General features: G+C 40.8%; 1 protein-coding gene across 10 annotated transcripts in view; it reads right to left on the reverse strand.

Annotated features, from left to right (window-relative positions):
• UBE2F (ubiquitin conjugating enzyme E2 F (putative)) overlaps nt 1-15053 on the reverse strand; it is a 92087-nt gene extending 77034 nt beyond the window's left edge. For 3 of the 10 annotated variants that reach the window (XR_013930086.1, XM_080399878.1, XM_080399874.1), the window contains exons 1-3: nt 14900-15051; nt 12114-12247; nt 2344-2373 (exon numbers count right to left, since the gene is read on the reverse strand). Coding sequence is in view for 8 of the 10 variants with exons in the window: in XM_080399878.1 (XP_080256004.1) it covers nt 2344-2373; nt 12114-12231 (148 nt within the window). In the remaining 2 variants the exon portion in view is untranslated. Of the gene's footprint in view, nt 1-2343; nt 2374-12113; nt 12248-14311; nt 14636-14899 lie in introns of those variants that run through there. The other 7 variants (XR_013930087.1, XM_080399881.1, XM_080399880.1 and 4 more) reach the window with 5 other exon arrangements.
• Nucleotides 15054-15090: the final 37 nt, after the last annotated feature.

A 15090-nucleotide genomic window follows, 5' to 3' on the forward strand; every position in this document is an offset into this window, starting at 1 on the left:
TATTTCCTTTCAGTAAACCATGCTGTCTCAAAGACCTTAAAATGCCAAATGATTTGGTCTTCTGCATAAACAATAACTACACATTAAGATTATACCATAGAGATTAAGCACCTCTTCCTTACAAATTCTTTAACAGTACCGTGTGTATCTTAAAACTTGATCATACACAGCAGTCTGCAAGAAGTCATGCTACCACAGCCCTATGCTAACAAAGGATTATCTATACCTGTAAGGTCTAATGAGATATAAGCTTTACGGAAAGCCTCATCCAAAAGCCTGTGAAGTCTCTGTTCAGCTGTCATACTGAACAATTTTCTTCTGCGTAACCAATTACATTACATGAATTAAGAGCAAATGTTAGGCAGCATCATTACAAACCAAACACTAGTTTTATTCTCAGACCAGATTTAAGGAGAATAGTGAGAATGAAGAACAAGTGTGGGAAAAAAAAGTTAAAACATCAATCTGATGAAACTGGTCAGTGGTTTCAGTTCAATAGATGCAAGTTCACAGCATAACAGCCCTTTGTTTGCATTTGATGACACAAACCAAGTTGGCTTCCCATGCATAAAACTGGCCTTTCTTGACTACGGCAAAAACAAGCTGGCAAGCTGGTACTAGAAGATGTGTAAACCCATGGATATGTTATTATCCATATTACGCAGCCTTTAGCTTCGTAACCCATCTGGCTGTTCTTTTTCTGTAGTCAAGGAGCTAAACAGTATCAGAGATATAGACCCTCTTTGCCCCCAAAAAATAACTAGAACTGTACACAAACCCTAGTAATGTATTTGACCTATAGTAACTACAAACCCTGAAACACATTTCTCAGGTGTTTGTTGTCCTGTAGAAGGGTCTACACAAAAAAAGTTTAACAAAAGTTAAAATTACTCCATGTAGTATCTCTATAATTGCCTTTAGGAACAGCATACAGAAAGAAGTTAAATAATCTCTTCTGTCCTCCCTTTTTGCTGCTTCTTTATCTTCTCCCCCTTGTAATTTCTCCCATCATGCAGTCTTGATGCTGTACACTGTAAGCTTGATTTTTAAGATCTGAGCATTGATCTGGATTTAGAATCATTAGTAAATAGAAGATGCTCATCACAAGCAGCAGTCAGAAGTTTAACCTGGAGAGAAAATAGTCAAAGCTTCCCTTAGATGGGGAAAAAACTAGAAACATCATGAGCTACCTGCCAGCATAATCAAAGAAAATATTCACTGCTTTCTTTGCAAGATAAGCATATGGACAAGACAGTTTGAATGCACAGCACGGTAGAAGCCTGCATGTACACTCTCAGCCTGCTGCAAGCAGCTCATGCCTCTTTCCCTGCAGGGAAAATGTCTTTTATTACTCTGAAACAGGAACGTGCGCCACGGGAAGTTATGTAGAGCAAGCGATGAGTTCTGAATGTACCTCCGATCTTACTAGGCAATAATTTGTTGTGCTTGCCTGTATTCCAAGAACTCATAGCAGAATGGTGCTGCCCTAGTCAATGCTTGAAGGGACAGTGAGCTCAGCAACAACTCAGCTTCACTGTCAACACCCACCTTTAACAACAAATACAGAGCAGCAGGAACTTTACTCCCCTTTATAGAAGGGCTTTGTGTTTTGCTGTCCATTACAGAACCAAGCTTTCTAAAGCTAAGGAACAGAAAACATTTCACTTTTAGCTATCTATCCTCAGCTTTAGAGGCAATGAGCTATTTACCCTGTGCTCTTCAAAACCTGTTTTAAAGTAGCCATTAATATTTTCAGCTTTTAGCATAACATACATTACAAGTAGGATTCCAGGGCTAAAACCACATTATCTTGCTTTTTAAGGAATATGGATCACTTTTTTAAAAACTAGTTCTCATTAGAATTTTCACTGTTAAACACACCAGGTTACAGCTTGCATGTGAAGTGAAAAAGCACTAGGCTAACTTCATGTGTTTCCTGAGAACAGAGCTATTTGCTCTGCCCCTTAATCAGAATCTCCTGTTTTGAAAATGAGAGAATGGAGTAACAACAGGAGTGAGGCAATAGATGTACTCTTCAGTCCTAGGTACCTTTTGGGTGTTTTGTGAAAAGGACACTCCCATTCCACCAGCAATCAAATTCTGGAGCCAAATGATCAATACTGCTTCCAAAGGACACTAATACGGGTCTACCTCTCTGCAATCCCATAAGAGGGAGCAACAAAGAAAACCTGTTCAGGCCCGAGTAGAAGTTTTGCACAGCTTTCTCTAGTGTAAACTAGTATCATTTGCTTCAGTCTAAAATAGTATGATACTTCAGTCAAAACATTCAGTTCAATGGTCCCCTTTCCCTTTAAAATGCATGCCATTAAATGCTATACTTACAAGGTAAATTAGCTTCAAGTTCTGCAACCTCTGTTGAAAGAGAAAAAAACAGAATTGTTATTTATGCAAGCATAAAGCCATTCTTTAAGTCCAAATTGGCAGATCTAATTTAAACCACCCTGTAAATCAAATTTTACTTTAAAATATAATTAAGCTACATGGGGGGTTACCGTAAAATTTCTCTTTAAAAAGCCACACAATTCATTACTAAAAACACTCATCTGCCCTACAGACAGCACAAACATATCCTGCTGTGATGAGAAGGTGGTTCAGCTCTGCCAAAACTAAAGTGCCAGGGCTTCCAACACACAGAGCACTGGCATTATCCAAACCTCCAAATTTGTCTACATAAGGCACTAAAATATAGAAGGCCAGAACTCCACAGCCTGGAAAACACGAAAGCAGAAAACCTCAAGAATTAAGGTGCCAGTCTGACAAAGAAAACAAGCACAGGAGGTTCACAACTTGCATAAGTGTCACCACTCTCCAGCATCCAACAGCTAATGCTCTTCCACCATCAGCCACAGGCTGCTTCAGGTTACACAATGCTTTTGTAGGGAAGTCTCCAAGCCTGATATCACGTAGCATATACTTGAGAACAGCTACTGAAGCTCTAATTCAAGGGCGTTGTCATACTAGATAAAGTTCTGCCTGCAGAAACCAGGATTAAAAGCAATGCAAAAACAGAGAAAGACAAACCTTCACTTTAAGCATCTGGACAGCAACATGCACTGGTCAGCAATAAAAAGTACATCCATTGCACAACTTCCCCCACCCAAACTTCCGCACAGTTGAACAAACTCAGGAATGTTAAGATTTTTGCTCCTGTCTCTGTTGGACATTTCCCCTGTGAGCACAGTTTACTATAGATACACACTCTTGTCCAATTAAAATTTTGTTATCTTTCCCATGCATAAAACTTAGAAGTTATTCATAAAAAGAAAGGAAGTAGCCAGATTCAGTTGCATAGCTCCTAGGAAGGAGCTTATTCCTAAATCCTTTCTCTGTCATGCTACCTTCTCTGGAAGGTCCCCTGCTTTCTCCCTCTTTTGTGTGTATTATTGAAGTCTTACTTTTAACTACCTGTATATCAATGAGGTCTATCAATATACCGCCACCTTTTACTTCTGAAGTTCTAGGAAACCTAATCAAATATATTTTTGCCTTTCCTGTAGTCTTTTTTTTTTTTTTTTCCACTCAATTTCTCACTTCACTTTCTGGTCTGCAGGTACACAGCCCATTTCTTTGGGCTAACAACGATGTGTAAGATTTCAACACCAACTCTCAAAAACATATGCCTAAAGAAAACTAATTCAGTTTCAGATATGGGGAGAGATTTCTTGGCACAGAATTCAAGCTGATCTCATCACAATTAAGAGCTCACTAATTTCACAGAACTTTCCCTGAATCCATGCTTACCCAAACTGGCTCGTTTCTGCAACAAGCGCGATGCTTATTTGACTCCCACCTGCTTGGCACAGCCCTGGTATCCCTGCATCTGCAGCCTACTATACCAAGACAAAAAAAAACCCAGCAAACCAGAAGTACTGTGTTTCACACTTACTAAGAAGTTCACAACTGCAGTTTTTAAAATCCCACACTCTGCAGCATCAAGCAGCCACAGCTGATTTAACTGAAGTTGTACACTGAAAGACACACGACACTGGTGGCATACTTCTGCTAAAAGTTTTCAAAGACTACTGTCTTTATAATATAACAAAAATGTAATCTCAGCTCTAATCAAGAACTTTTTACTTTCCCTTTCTGCTTAAAAAAAAAAGACCAGACATAACCAACTACTGAAGCTATACAAACACATTGTAAAGAGTGTTCCCCTATTCTTTGCTCTTCGAACTCACCAGCCTTTCATAGTGGGAGGCACTATCAATTTTCACTAGAAAGTGGAGTTTAGGACCTGGCTCTTATTTTAAGGTATTGACTACTTTCCTTACTACTTTGTGTGCTTGTGGGTTTTTTGGCTTAACAAATCCTGCCTCCCATTTGCTACAATTCTGAGAAAAGGGCACCAGGGAAAAGCAAGACACCAAAGGACAGAGAATGTTCAAGCCCAGCAATCACTGGGCTGCAGTAGCTCTGCTGAGCTGGGGCCTCACTTCTGCTTCCTGCAATGTTCAGCAGAGAGTTTACTGATCACCAGTTCCTCTCAAGTATGAAAAAATTCCTGTAATGCATTCACGCTTCTATGTTTGCCTTTGTCTTGGCACAAGAATGAGCGGGTTTTCTTGTGAAAACATGAAAATGAAGGCTCTCACACCCATGAGTACAGAACAGTGTGCTCTTTCTTTGAAGATGTGCAAACATGCGGGAAGGCTATGATAACTAATCCACACAAAAGCTTTGAACAAAGACAAGTTCCCCCAAAATAAGGTTTCTAATCAACTTTGCAACAAATCACTGGAACTAGGAATGAAACAACTTTACCTGCTTTGTTTTATCTTTATAAAGACCTGCTTCAATCTAAACTTTTAAAGTAACATCAAGTAAGGAAACAGATGTTACTGTTAACTGTGCCATATACACACTGGTGATTAACAGTAACATATTTAATAGGCCAAAGCGAGGGTGTTTGTGAGTTTTCCAAATTCTGTGACTCTTTGCTAGTGACAGTTGTATTTTGCTGCTCAGAAAGTAAACATTTTGACCACACCATTCAAGCTCCATTAGATTCTGGTATTTTAAGTTATGTATTTTTGACATAAAGCAATGCCACTGACAAGAATATTCTCCATTAAGAAAATGCCCCTTGTTCAGTCTGCCAACTTACTAGCATGGTTTAACAGGTTTGTAAATAAGCAAAATGTAGAAGCAACAGTCAGAGCTCCAATGCACTAACTTCCAAAAGCCTCACTAAAGAGCAAGCAAACTTAATCACACAATCTTTCCAACCTTCTCCTTCAAACAACTGTAACTACAGCTGAACAGTAAAGAAAATTCAATTTGAATGCTTTTCGTAATTTTTTGTGGATAATGAGCACCTGCATCTCAATTCACAGTCAGGTACCTCATCGTTCCTTAAGATGACAAGACAGACAACCAGATAACCCAAGGTTCAGGAAATACTATGTGAAGGCACTCCAGAAATTCCACAGGAAAGTGGTGCTTGTCAATGCCCACTCAGCGCTGGCTTAGCAAAGGTACAGAAAGTGCAGAGCATCTGAATTCCTCTGGCAGCCAAGAGAGCTTATTTGCCAAGAAGTAGCAAATGCAGGAGCACTGCAAGGTCCTGCACCCACTCTGAAAAGCCATTCTGGGTAGGTCTGAAAGGCCATAAGTGCAGACATACCAGAGCTTCTGCAGGGGGAAAAAAAAAAAAAGCCACCAAACTCAGGTGCAATGAAGTCCAGACCCAGACCAGCTCCCAACCAGCCAGTCTGGTGCTCCTGAAACCTTATGTGATCTGCTGCAAGAGTACATCCAAGTAGCAGGCATATTTGCAGAGTCCTGCCCTTGACCCAGTATGCACTTCAACAGTTCCCAATGCTATTTTAAACCATAAAAAGAGTTAAAAAGGCAAGAGTTAAATGTAAACCTACCACAGACTTTGGAAGAGCTGAATGCAAACTGGTGATATCTCAGAAGCAGCTTAGGAACTTTACAGAAGAGGGGAAAGCTAAGCCCAACACAAGCAACCAGAGCTATTTCTAAATAATTTCAGGAACAGTAACTCTCCCTACCCATGACAATTCTCAGGACAAATAGGAACACGCACTCCTGACATGCATACGGCTTACGACAGACCCACGTGAATGTTACAGTCAGAAATTAACAGACTATAATCATGTTGTTCTGCTCCCTCCCCTTCCCCCAACCCCACCTCAACAAGTCAGAATATCTAAGTGCTTTGTTTAGTAGCCCTGTCACAAAGAGTCAGGCCATATGGTTCCCACCAGAGTTTTGTTTAAGTACACAAAATGAAAGCATTATTTCCTCAATTAAAAGGAACATTCTCATCCACAGCAACACTTACTTCTCCCCGGTTTTGTCCAAAAAAAACCCTCTCCTGTTTAGGTTCCTCTTTAATGTACATCTTTAAGACTGCTAGAGATTAAGATCAGTACCTTGATACTGACAAAAACTCCATTTTCTAAGTATTAATTCTAGCAGTATAATGCTGTTTGCCACCTAATACTGCCAGTTTTTCAACAGAGATGTCTATTTTCCTTCCACTTCCAAATGTTTATTTTAAACAAAATACTATCAAATCACATGCTTCAGCTTCTACACACTATTACAAAACTTATTATCCTGACATCAAAAAATTAGAAAAAGCCTCTGTGGTTGGAAATCTCCAACTCTGCAACATACCACTCCATACTTCAGGTGTGCTGAATGTCAAAGGCATAAGCAGCACAGCAATGCATTGAACCAGGCTTCCCTTTATTAGTGAAGTTCTAGAAAAAAGCTCAGTATTAATTTTTCAAATCAGCTTCAATTCGCATTGTATCTTTTTAGCTTTACCATATCTATCACAATTACCCTGCAAGCATTTTAGTGTAAACTACTAGTTTCCTCTTTAATAAATCACTCATTCACCAAGCAATTTTCCACTGTCTTCTTCCAAAATAAAGAATTTCACTGGGGGATGGGGGCAGGGCGCGGGCACAGGCTAAGAAGCATCACTGAAAAGGAAATACTTTTGTAATTCAAGTGCAACTTGCAGAAGTTAATGCAGCATTTTCAAAACAATGCCTCATGTAATCTCTAGAGTGTTAATGAAGGAAAAGGGTTTTTTTTAATTCTCAAAAGAAAAAAAAATTTTATCCCCTCTCAACTTTCCTCACCTGTTATGGGGAAGAGAGATACTACTGTACTTGAAGGCTCAAAGAAAGCAAATATATGGATCCTTCTCATTTTTATTTTCAGTGCACATACACCTCACTTTTATAATCAATTTCTCACTTCCATTTTCTCAAGTTCATACAAATGCACACCTGCAACATTTTCCAGTTACATAAATCTGTTTGTAAAAGCCACAAATGTTGAAGAAAATTAAGGAATAAACCATGCTAACTCATTTTCTTAGATACTAAGTTATTTCAAGCTGTCATAATCAAACAAAGCAGCTCTGGTAATATAAATCTAAATGATGGTGTTTAGGTGCACTACAAAAAAGCAGTTCGGGGGCAATCTTTGTGATCAATAAGCATATACATCACTGCTCCTGGTATCCTGGAATATTTCTATATTTAATTCAATTTAGTAGTCACGTTCATTACACATTATTAATCTTAAATACTAATTTAGCTTGTCTTCAGCCCCTTTCAAATCTTCAGAAAGGATCTGCCTTTCAAGTTCAGCACTGCACAGCATGGAGCACCCAGCAGGAGCAGTCATGCAGCCCTTACTCTTAACTTAATGAAGCTCCCCCTTCAAGATGAATTTAGCATCAAAAATTGCCTCTGCAGCACAGAGCAAATTCGAAGCTCCTAAAGCAAGTGTACTGCTTGCTCTATTTTAATTTACATACTAGGCCTACAGAATTAGGGCCTTACTCTCCAACTGAACCTATATTGAGAATCCCATGAAAAATAGAGATGCAAGACTAAGTCACACCGAACTTTTAACAAAACTGTACTTTATCAAGCCTCTCTTGCAGCCAGAGAGGCAGCAGAACCTCTTCAAACACCATTTCTGTCTGCTCCTCCTCCTCACATCAGTATTTGCTTTCTACCTTCTCCAATTGTTCATATTTCCTCCATCTGATTTGCCTTGAAACATGTTAAGTCACTTCTTAGTTTCTCTTCAGTCAACCCTTTCTTGGCTAGAAAGCCTTTCTCCAAAAGCTGGCAGCCTAAATTACTAGTCCTTGCACTCCCACACCCTGAGTGATTTCAAAGTGGTAGATGTTTTCCTGTGACTTCCCAGTGTTTCAGATCAGAACCAACACCACATATCTGGGGTGAGGAACATGTGCCCTACTAAGGTTCCCAATGTGCTCCATTAGTTGCTGAGATAATCAGCATGGGACAGACTGCTACCAAATCCTGTTTAGCAGCCACGCTTTTAACACTTCAGAGGAAAAACAGCTGGAAAAGAACATCCAGCTGTCTCAGAATTACTTCCCCACATAAAACTTTAGGGACAAAGATTTTTCCTTTCATAGCATGCCCATGAAATAACCCAACAAAACACTGTCCTGCACCATGATTGATACCTGAATGTATAACAATACCAGACATGTAAGCAATCAAAGGAACAACTTAGAAAAAAAATAACAAAGTGCACCAGTATTTTAAGAATAGCTTTTTACAGAAGTGGAAAAAAGCCTGTTTAACCTGCATGCATCACTAAAGCAAAGGACAACACCCGACAACACTCTGCTGACAGCTCATACCTAGTTTTAATAAAAGTATTCCAAATGCCAATTGTGAATTTTCTTCTCACATATGGTGCAAATAGCTGACATCATACCTAAATTTTCACTTTTTTCCTGTTTTAAGGCAGCATTAGTTAGCAGACATACATAATTAGTCTATGCCAAATTTTCAAAGTTTGTAAGCATCGCCACCGACACTTATCAGTGGCTGGGGTCACGGCCATCTACCCCATAATCAAAATGGCATCGATCTATTTACCAGACAACGTACACAATACATTTGAGGACTGCAGGGTTATCAGTGTGACAACACAACCTTCAAAGGGATTCTATAATGCCTTCCTGGACTGGATTCTCTATCAACACAAACACAGCTGTCTTTAATTTACCTCCAGATAAAAACCAGACACTGTCTGGGTCTGGATGGTATCTCTAGTAAAGCTGTCAGACACCTGTCTGCATAATTTATTAGACTATCACCAATTTACCATGGATCAGGAATAGGAGTGTATCTCTCCAGCACATCATCACCGCTCTAGCAGGCAAACAGTTATCTGACCTTGTTCATACACTACTGCCAGCTCCTGGGGCCAGGTGGGACTTAGGGTGCTGTGCCAAAAATGACCCTCAGCTAAGCTTCCAGGACAGCCCATCACGTGTGTAAGCTGCTGTGGAGGATGCTGCACAGACCAGTTGCCTGCTGTTTTCCTATTGACTCAAAAGCTATAGACTTATTTGAGGCCAAAAAGGATCCATGTGAGCTATGGAAAAAGCATAGCTATCACTGAGCTTTCTAACATACATGACCACAGTCCCTTGCTCTTTCAGCTCGGAGGCTTTATACAGTAGAATAAAACCACTAGTACTAACACCGTTAAGAGGCACAACTGAACCAGCACTAACCTCAGCACAGCTGCTGGGCCAAACAAGGACAGAAAATGCCAAGCCTTTTTTCATCTCCTCCTCCCTCCTTACTGATGGCCAGCAATTATTTTTTTTTGTAGGACAGATTATTTTTTTAATTCACAGTTGCCAGGAGATTAACCCGATTGAGCCTTTCACCCATTCAGCAACTGCCATCTGTTCATTTGGTAACTCCAGCCTAAAAAACATCAGTAACAACTTCTAATTACAATTATTCTTATAGGCTCTCACCAACTTTGTTTCAAATCTAATACAACAGACTGAAGTTGAACACATACCAGGCTATTAGAGTTCCATACAATCAAGCAATAAAAGGCATCTGGACCAGCGCTGGTGCAATAGCATCACTGCTGTATGCACACCTTTAGCAGGCAGCTCTTCACTCGCTATCAAACACATTCCTGCAGAACTACACATCACCTAAAAACACTATCAGCATCAGCAGTCCATCTTCGACTCAGGCTCTCAACATTGCAGAGGCTGCTGCAGCTGATCTAAAAGAGTTGGAGCAAGTTCTAGAAACTTTTGTAATTGAATGGTCTACATGTAGCTTAAGGAGTAGCTTAAAAGAGAACACCCCCAACAAGTCTTTTCCACACTGCTTACTACATTCACCTCTCACTTTCAGTGGAGTTATACTGAACTGATCTGCTGCTTCTGTCAGTTCCCATTTCAGTCCAGAAAATTTTAAGTAGACTGACAGCTGTTCCTACAACTCTTTTGTGAGGGCCACATGATACAACTTCCACACACAATCAAATCACGATCTAGCACTCACACTTGTCAGAAGGATGCCAGCAGTGACACGCTTTTAAGGTTTGTCGGTTTGGCACTCAACCGTTCAATACTTTGTGCTGGCTTGCTAATGGTAGCTACAGGAATAACAATGTCAATGCTGATTTTCCATGGCTTACACTCTTTTTTCCCCTAGCAGACTTAGGTAAGGTTTTAGCCTCAAAAGTGAAAATCATGGTTGCTCTAAGTGTACAGTAAAATTTCTTAAGGCACCTCACACTGTACCAGGCATTGTAATTGAAGTGTACTTATATTACACTGCTATTTTGCTCTCATGTCCACACCTGTAGGTTAGTGAAAATCTCAGATTATATATATATTTAGTAATTTGGCTTTGTAGCTTAGCCTGGTTAAAGAGCTTATTCCTCCTGCCTGACATCTTTCCCCCTCAGAACTGGAGTTAACTGAGGGTTTCCAAACTGGAAATCTAAAGCAAGCTCTTTGTGGGAGTTATCACACCAGAGTTTAAAATGTATTAGAATTCCCTGTCCTTAGAAAAATCTAGAGAGAGAATTGTGAATATAATATTCCTACAGTCTAGTTAAGACACTTCCCAGTGCACTGAGGCAGCAGTATTTGCAGTGAAATGTTGCTCCAGTACAGCTACATGGCAGAGCGTACCCTAATTTGAAAAAGCCATATGTAATGCTAGAATTAGGCAGTATCATTCAGGCAAATATACCAGTGTCAGTCTCAAGTAATTCTGAAACAAGACCAGGAAATGGAAGTTTCCTTTGACATGAATCCTAGTAGTTGATGTGTACGCTGTCAGAGTAATATATTTGCTATTGATCATTTTTAGCAGAAACATCAACCTAAACAGCATATTCCTTGTCACTAGATCAAGGTGCCCAGCTCAAGCATTGACACATTAAACAATTATCAGAGGGAGAAACCTGAGTTTAAGCCTATAGCAGCTGCCAAGTATCAGCACCTATGGATTTTTAAATATGATTATCTATTCTACAGAAAAAGCAAAAACAAGAAAGAGCTGTCCCCAACTTTACTATAAAACAGTTTGTCTCAAACACCATCTTGTTTACCCAGAACTGCAACAGTAAAAAAGTTTAGGGGTTTTTTTACCAGTTAATGGTGGGCCAGCTAGTTACAAACTACATTAGCCTTCCTAAAACAGACCATATTGTACCTACAAAAATCAACATTGTTTTTTATTCACTACTTCATATTCAACTTCCAGTGAGTGACTCCAGGCCTACAAAAAAGTATCTATTTGCATTGCTTTTTTAAGCTTTTTAAAGTGTATTGCCTCTGATCTATACCATGAAAGACCACTGGAACACTGATGTTACTTTTAGGACTTCCTCTCCAGTCACATGCAGTTGTTTTTGCTCAAAAAGTATCCTCTCAACAAGTCAAATATGATATTCTCCTCCTATATATTTAGTGACACTTATATGACCATTTTTTATCATAATGTTTTAATTGATGAGACAGTTCGCAATGAGGGATTAATTTTTCAGCAGAGCAAGGAGAAGGCTTTTTACGCTCTACATAATTCAATACAAATAAGTGCCCTACAGGCAAGGAGCTATTGGACTTGTATGCCAATACCCTACAGTATAAATCCTGAGGTAGGTCACAAGCAATTTTAAAAATATTTCTGGAAATTATTTTATACGCAATTTAGTTTTGTTTACTGGCAACACACCTGCAAACTGTAAATCTAAAAGTATTTAAATTAAGTTCCTTTCACCTTTAACAAGTAATTTATCTCGAACAGACACCCTCCGAGTTGAATCAGAAGCTGGATTGGATGCACGGGGTCCTCTGACACCATCATCCCGCTTCAACTTGCTTGCCAGAGTTAGCATTACTGCTGTCTTCAATCTAGAACACAAATTAGACAAAGTCAATTACTAAAACTAAAGCACTAAGGGGCGAGAGGGGGGAAGCATAAAAACAGGTTACAGTTAATTCCTTGTTCAACAACTATCACATTCTTACAGTAAAACAAAGACTATGATGTATACAGTTAACATAACTGCAATTAAAGGAGAGGATGGCCTAGAGTACTCTAAGAATGCGAGTTTGTTTCAGATGTGAATACTGAGAGAGTTACAGTACATTAAGCCAAGAGGAAGTTCAGTTTTGCTGGAGAAAGGTCAGACTTTCATCACTGTTTACAAACCAATTTCAGTGCACCACCTCCTACAGTATACCACTCGACATCACTCCTTTGGAAAAATTGCTGTGAAACAACCCCTGCCAGACGACCTGCTAGCACCATTCTCATCATATTTCAAATGACAATACTCAGAGCTACTCTTTGGCTGTCCCCACCACCACACACACAAAAAAAAAAAAAGAGGAGGGGAGGGGTTACTGGAACAATTCTCGTAACACTAGGAAGTGAGCTTTGAGTCAGCTACCAGAACACAGGAAAGGAAATGTATTTCAATGGCAAATAGTGCAATTATCTATGCAGCTGCACAACAGAACTCTTCACAGTACAAAGCAACAGTGGAGAAAGTTACATAGAGAGACTGGATAACTGAAATGAGGAATTTTTTTTGCTGTGTCAGTCCTCCACTAGAGGATAACTGCACTGATGAATAAATGACAATAAAACCAAAATATTCTGTCTGTCATGGCTTAATAAATTTTGACACTACTCCTAGTTGAAGGCAACTCATTCTTCTTAATAGTTTGTCCGAAACCAACATAATGCTGACAAGATCCATACACCTTAGGCCCCACCATCACTAAAATGGTAGGAGAAATGTTAATTCTTTAGTCATATGATTCAACAAGATAAAAGGCAAAACCCCCGTATAAAGAGTCAGAATATAGTCTTTACAAGAACTAGCTTCCATAGAAGACCAGACAGGCATGATGCAGCAGTTACTGAGACAAAAAGGATGCTCAGGTAACATCAGCTCTCAGAGATAAAATGGAGAATCAGCCGAGATATTCATAAGGCAAATTATAAAGTCCTATAAACATTGAGATTAAGACAATCACACCATTAAATAACAAGACATAGTTAAAAAAAATTTATCTTTGTCAGCTTCACCTCTATATGTCTAGATGTTTCTTTCCTTCTTGTAAGCAAGCCCTGAAGCAAAGTTTAACAGGTCCATTGCAACAGCAGTTTCTTCACTTGTTCATTTGTTCTTGCCCCAGAGAAAACAGGAGATAAAGCCTCTGGGCCTGCCAATCTACTGACTACATCTGTAAAAGACAGCCCTAATGCTTTCCCGAAGTTGTAAGAAAGCTGACTTACTTAGACCAAACATCAAGCCAACACCAAAATGAAGTAAAGGGGCAAAAAGGACAAAATGAAACAACTGACTTGACACTCGGATGTTGAGAAGAAGGTAATAGATAAGTAACAAGTTTTTTTTTTAAAAAAAAAAAAAAGGAAAACATGTTTTTCGCAATAGTATCTAGCTGTATTAAACTGGTAAGGTCTGTGTGAAGGTCAAGTTCTCTGAAGTTGACAGGAATGTATGTAAGCTTCAGGATGCCTATTTAAAAAAAAAAAAAAAAAAAAAAGAAAAATTCAGGGCAACTGTAAGTCCTGCTTGCTCAACTGAAACAAACAGTAAAACAAACAGCAGGGTTTTTTTTCCTCCCACTACCGCAGAGAAAAAAAGATTAAGCACACAAACCCGTCCTTTTTGTCTTGGAGAAGAGAAAGACAACAGCTAGTTTACAAGAAAAATACAAAGTTAAAAAAAAAAAAAAGGAGGGAGGGAGTAGCAAAGTCTTGGACATAGTAACACAACGCCTTAAAGGAAAAAAAAATAAACGCAAAAGAAAAACAGTAAACTGCAAGCAACTCCCCTCCCCCACCCCAAAAAAAACAAACCACAAAACCAAAAACACACTACTTTTTAGGTGCCAATTCTAAATGAAATCAACTTCAATGGGAATTAAATGCCCGAGTACCTTCATAGCTGTTGCCCCACTGCTTGTCCTACAAAAGCAGGAAACCAAAGAGAAGTGTGACCAGCGTGGAGAAGAGATGATTCGCTTGAGCTATACCGCAAATTTCATCAGTGGAGCACAGCAAGGAAGCACCCAAAACTTGCTAACCGCACGGGAAAGTAAGGCTCTCCCACTACACGACACCGGGGAGACAGCGGAGGGAGAGCTGCTGTGCTTATTTATAGGGAAGGGCAAGAAAGCCCCAAGATTTCCCGAAGCTCCCTCAGGAGCAGAGGCAGCGGGGGGCCGCCCTGCTCCGCGCCGCCGCCGCTACCGGCAAGCCCCTGCGCAGGGGAGATCGCTGGGCCCCTGCGCAGGGGGCACGGCCCTGCTGGGCCGCAGGAGTGGTCCCGGTGGACCAGCGGGCTGTACCCACCCCCGACGTCGCCAGGGCCCCGGGGCCTGGGGGCCAGGCCAGGCCCGCCCCGGGAGATGTGGGGGCACCAGGTGGGGGAGGGAAGGGGCCGGGCCTGAGGCAGGGCGGGAGGGCCCATGCCTGCGCTGAGGGGGCTAGCCCCAGCCCGGGGAAGGGGGGCGGCCCGCGCTTACCTGAGCGCGGCGTCAGGGCCCGGCTCCCGCGGCCAACACCATCCCCGGGGCTGGCCCGGGGCAGCGGGCGGCGGCGCGGCTCCTCCCTCCCTCAGCGGCGGCGCCGGAAGTAGGCAGCGCCGGGGGCGGGGCAGAAGCCACCGTGAGGCGCCCGCCCTTCAGCGGCAGCTCTCGCGAGAGTTGAGGGGAGG

Source organism: Falco punctatus (genome assembly GCF_963210335.1).
Source record: "Falco punctatus genome assembly, chromosome: 8".
Lineage (NCBI taxonomy): Eukaryota > Metazoa > Chordata > Aves > Falconiformes > Falconidae > Falco > Falco punctatus.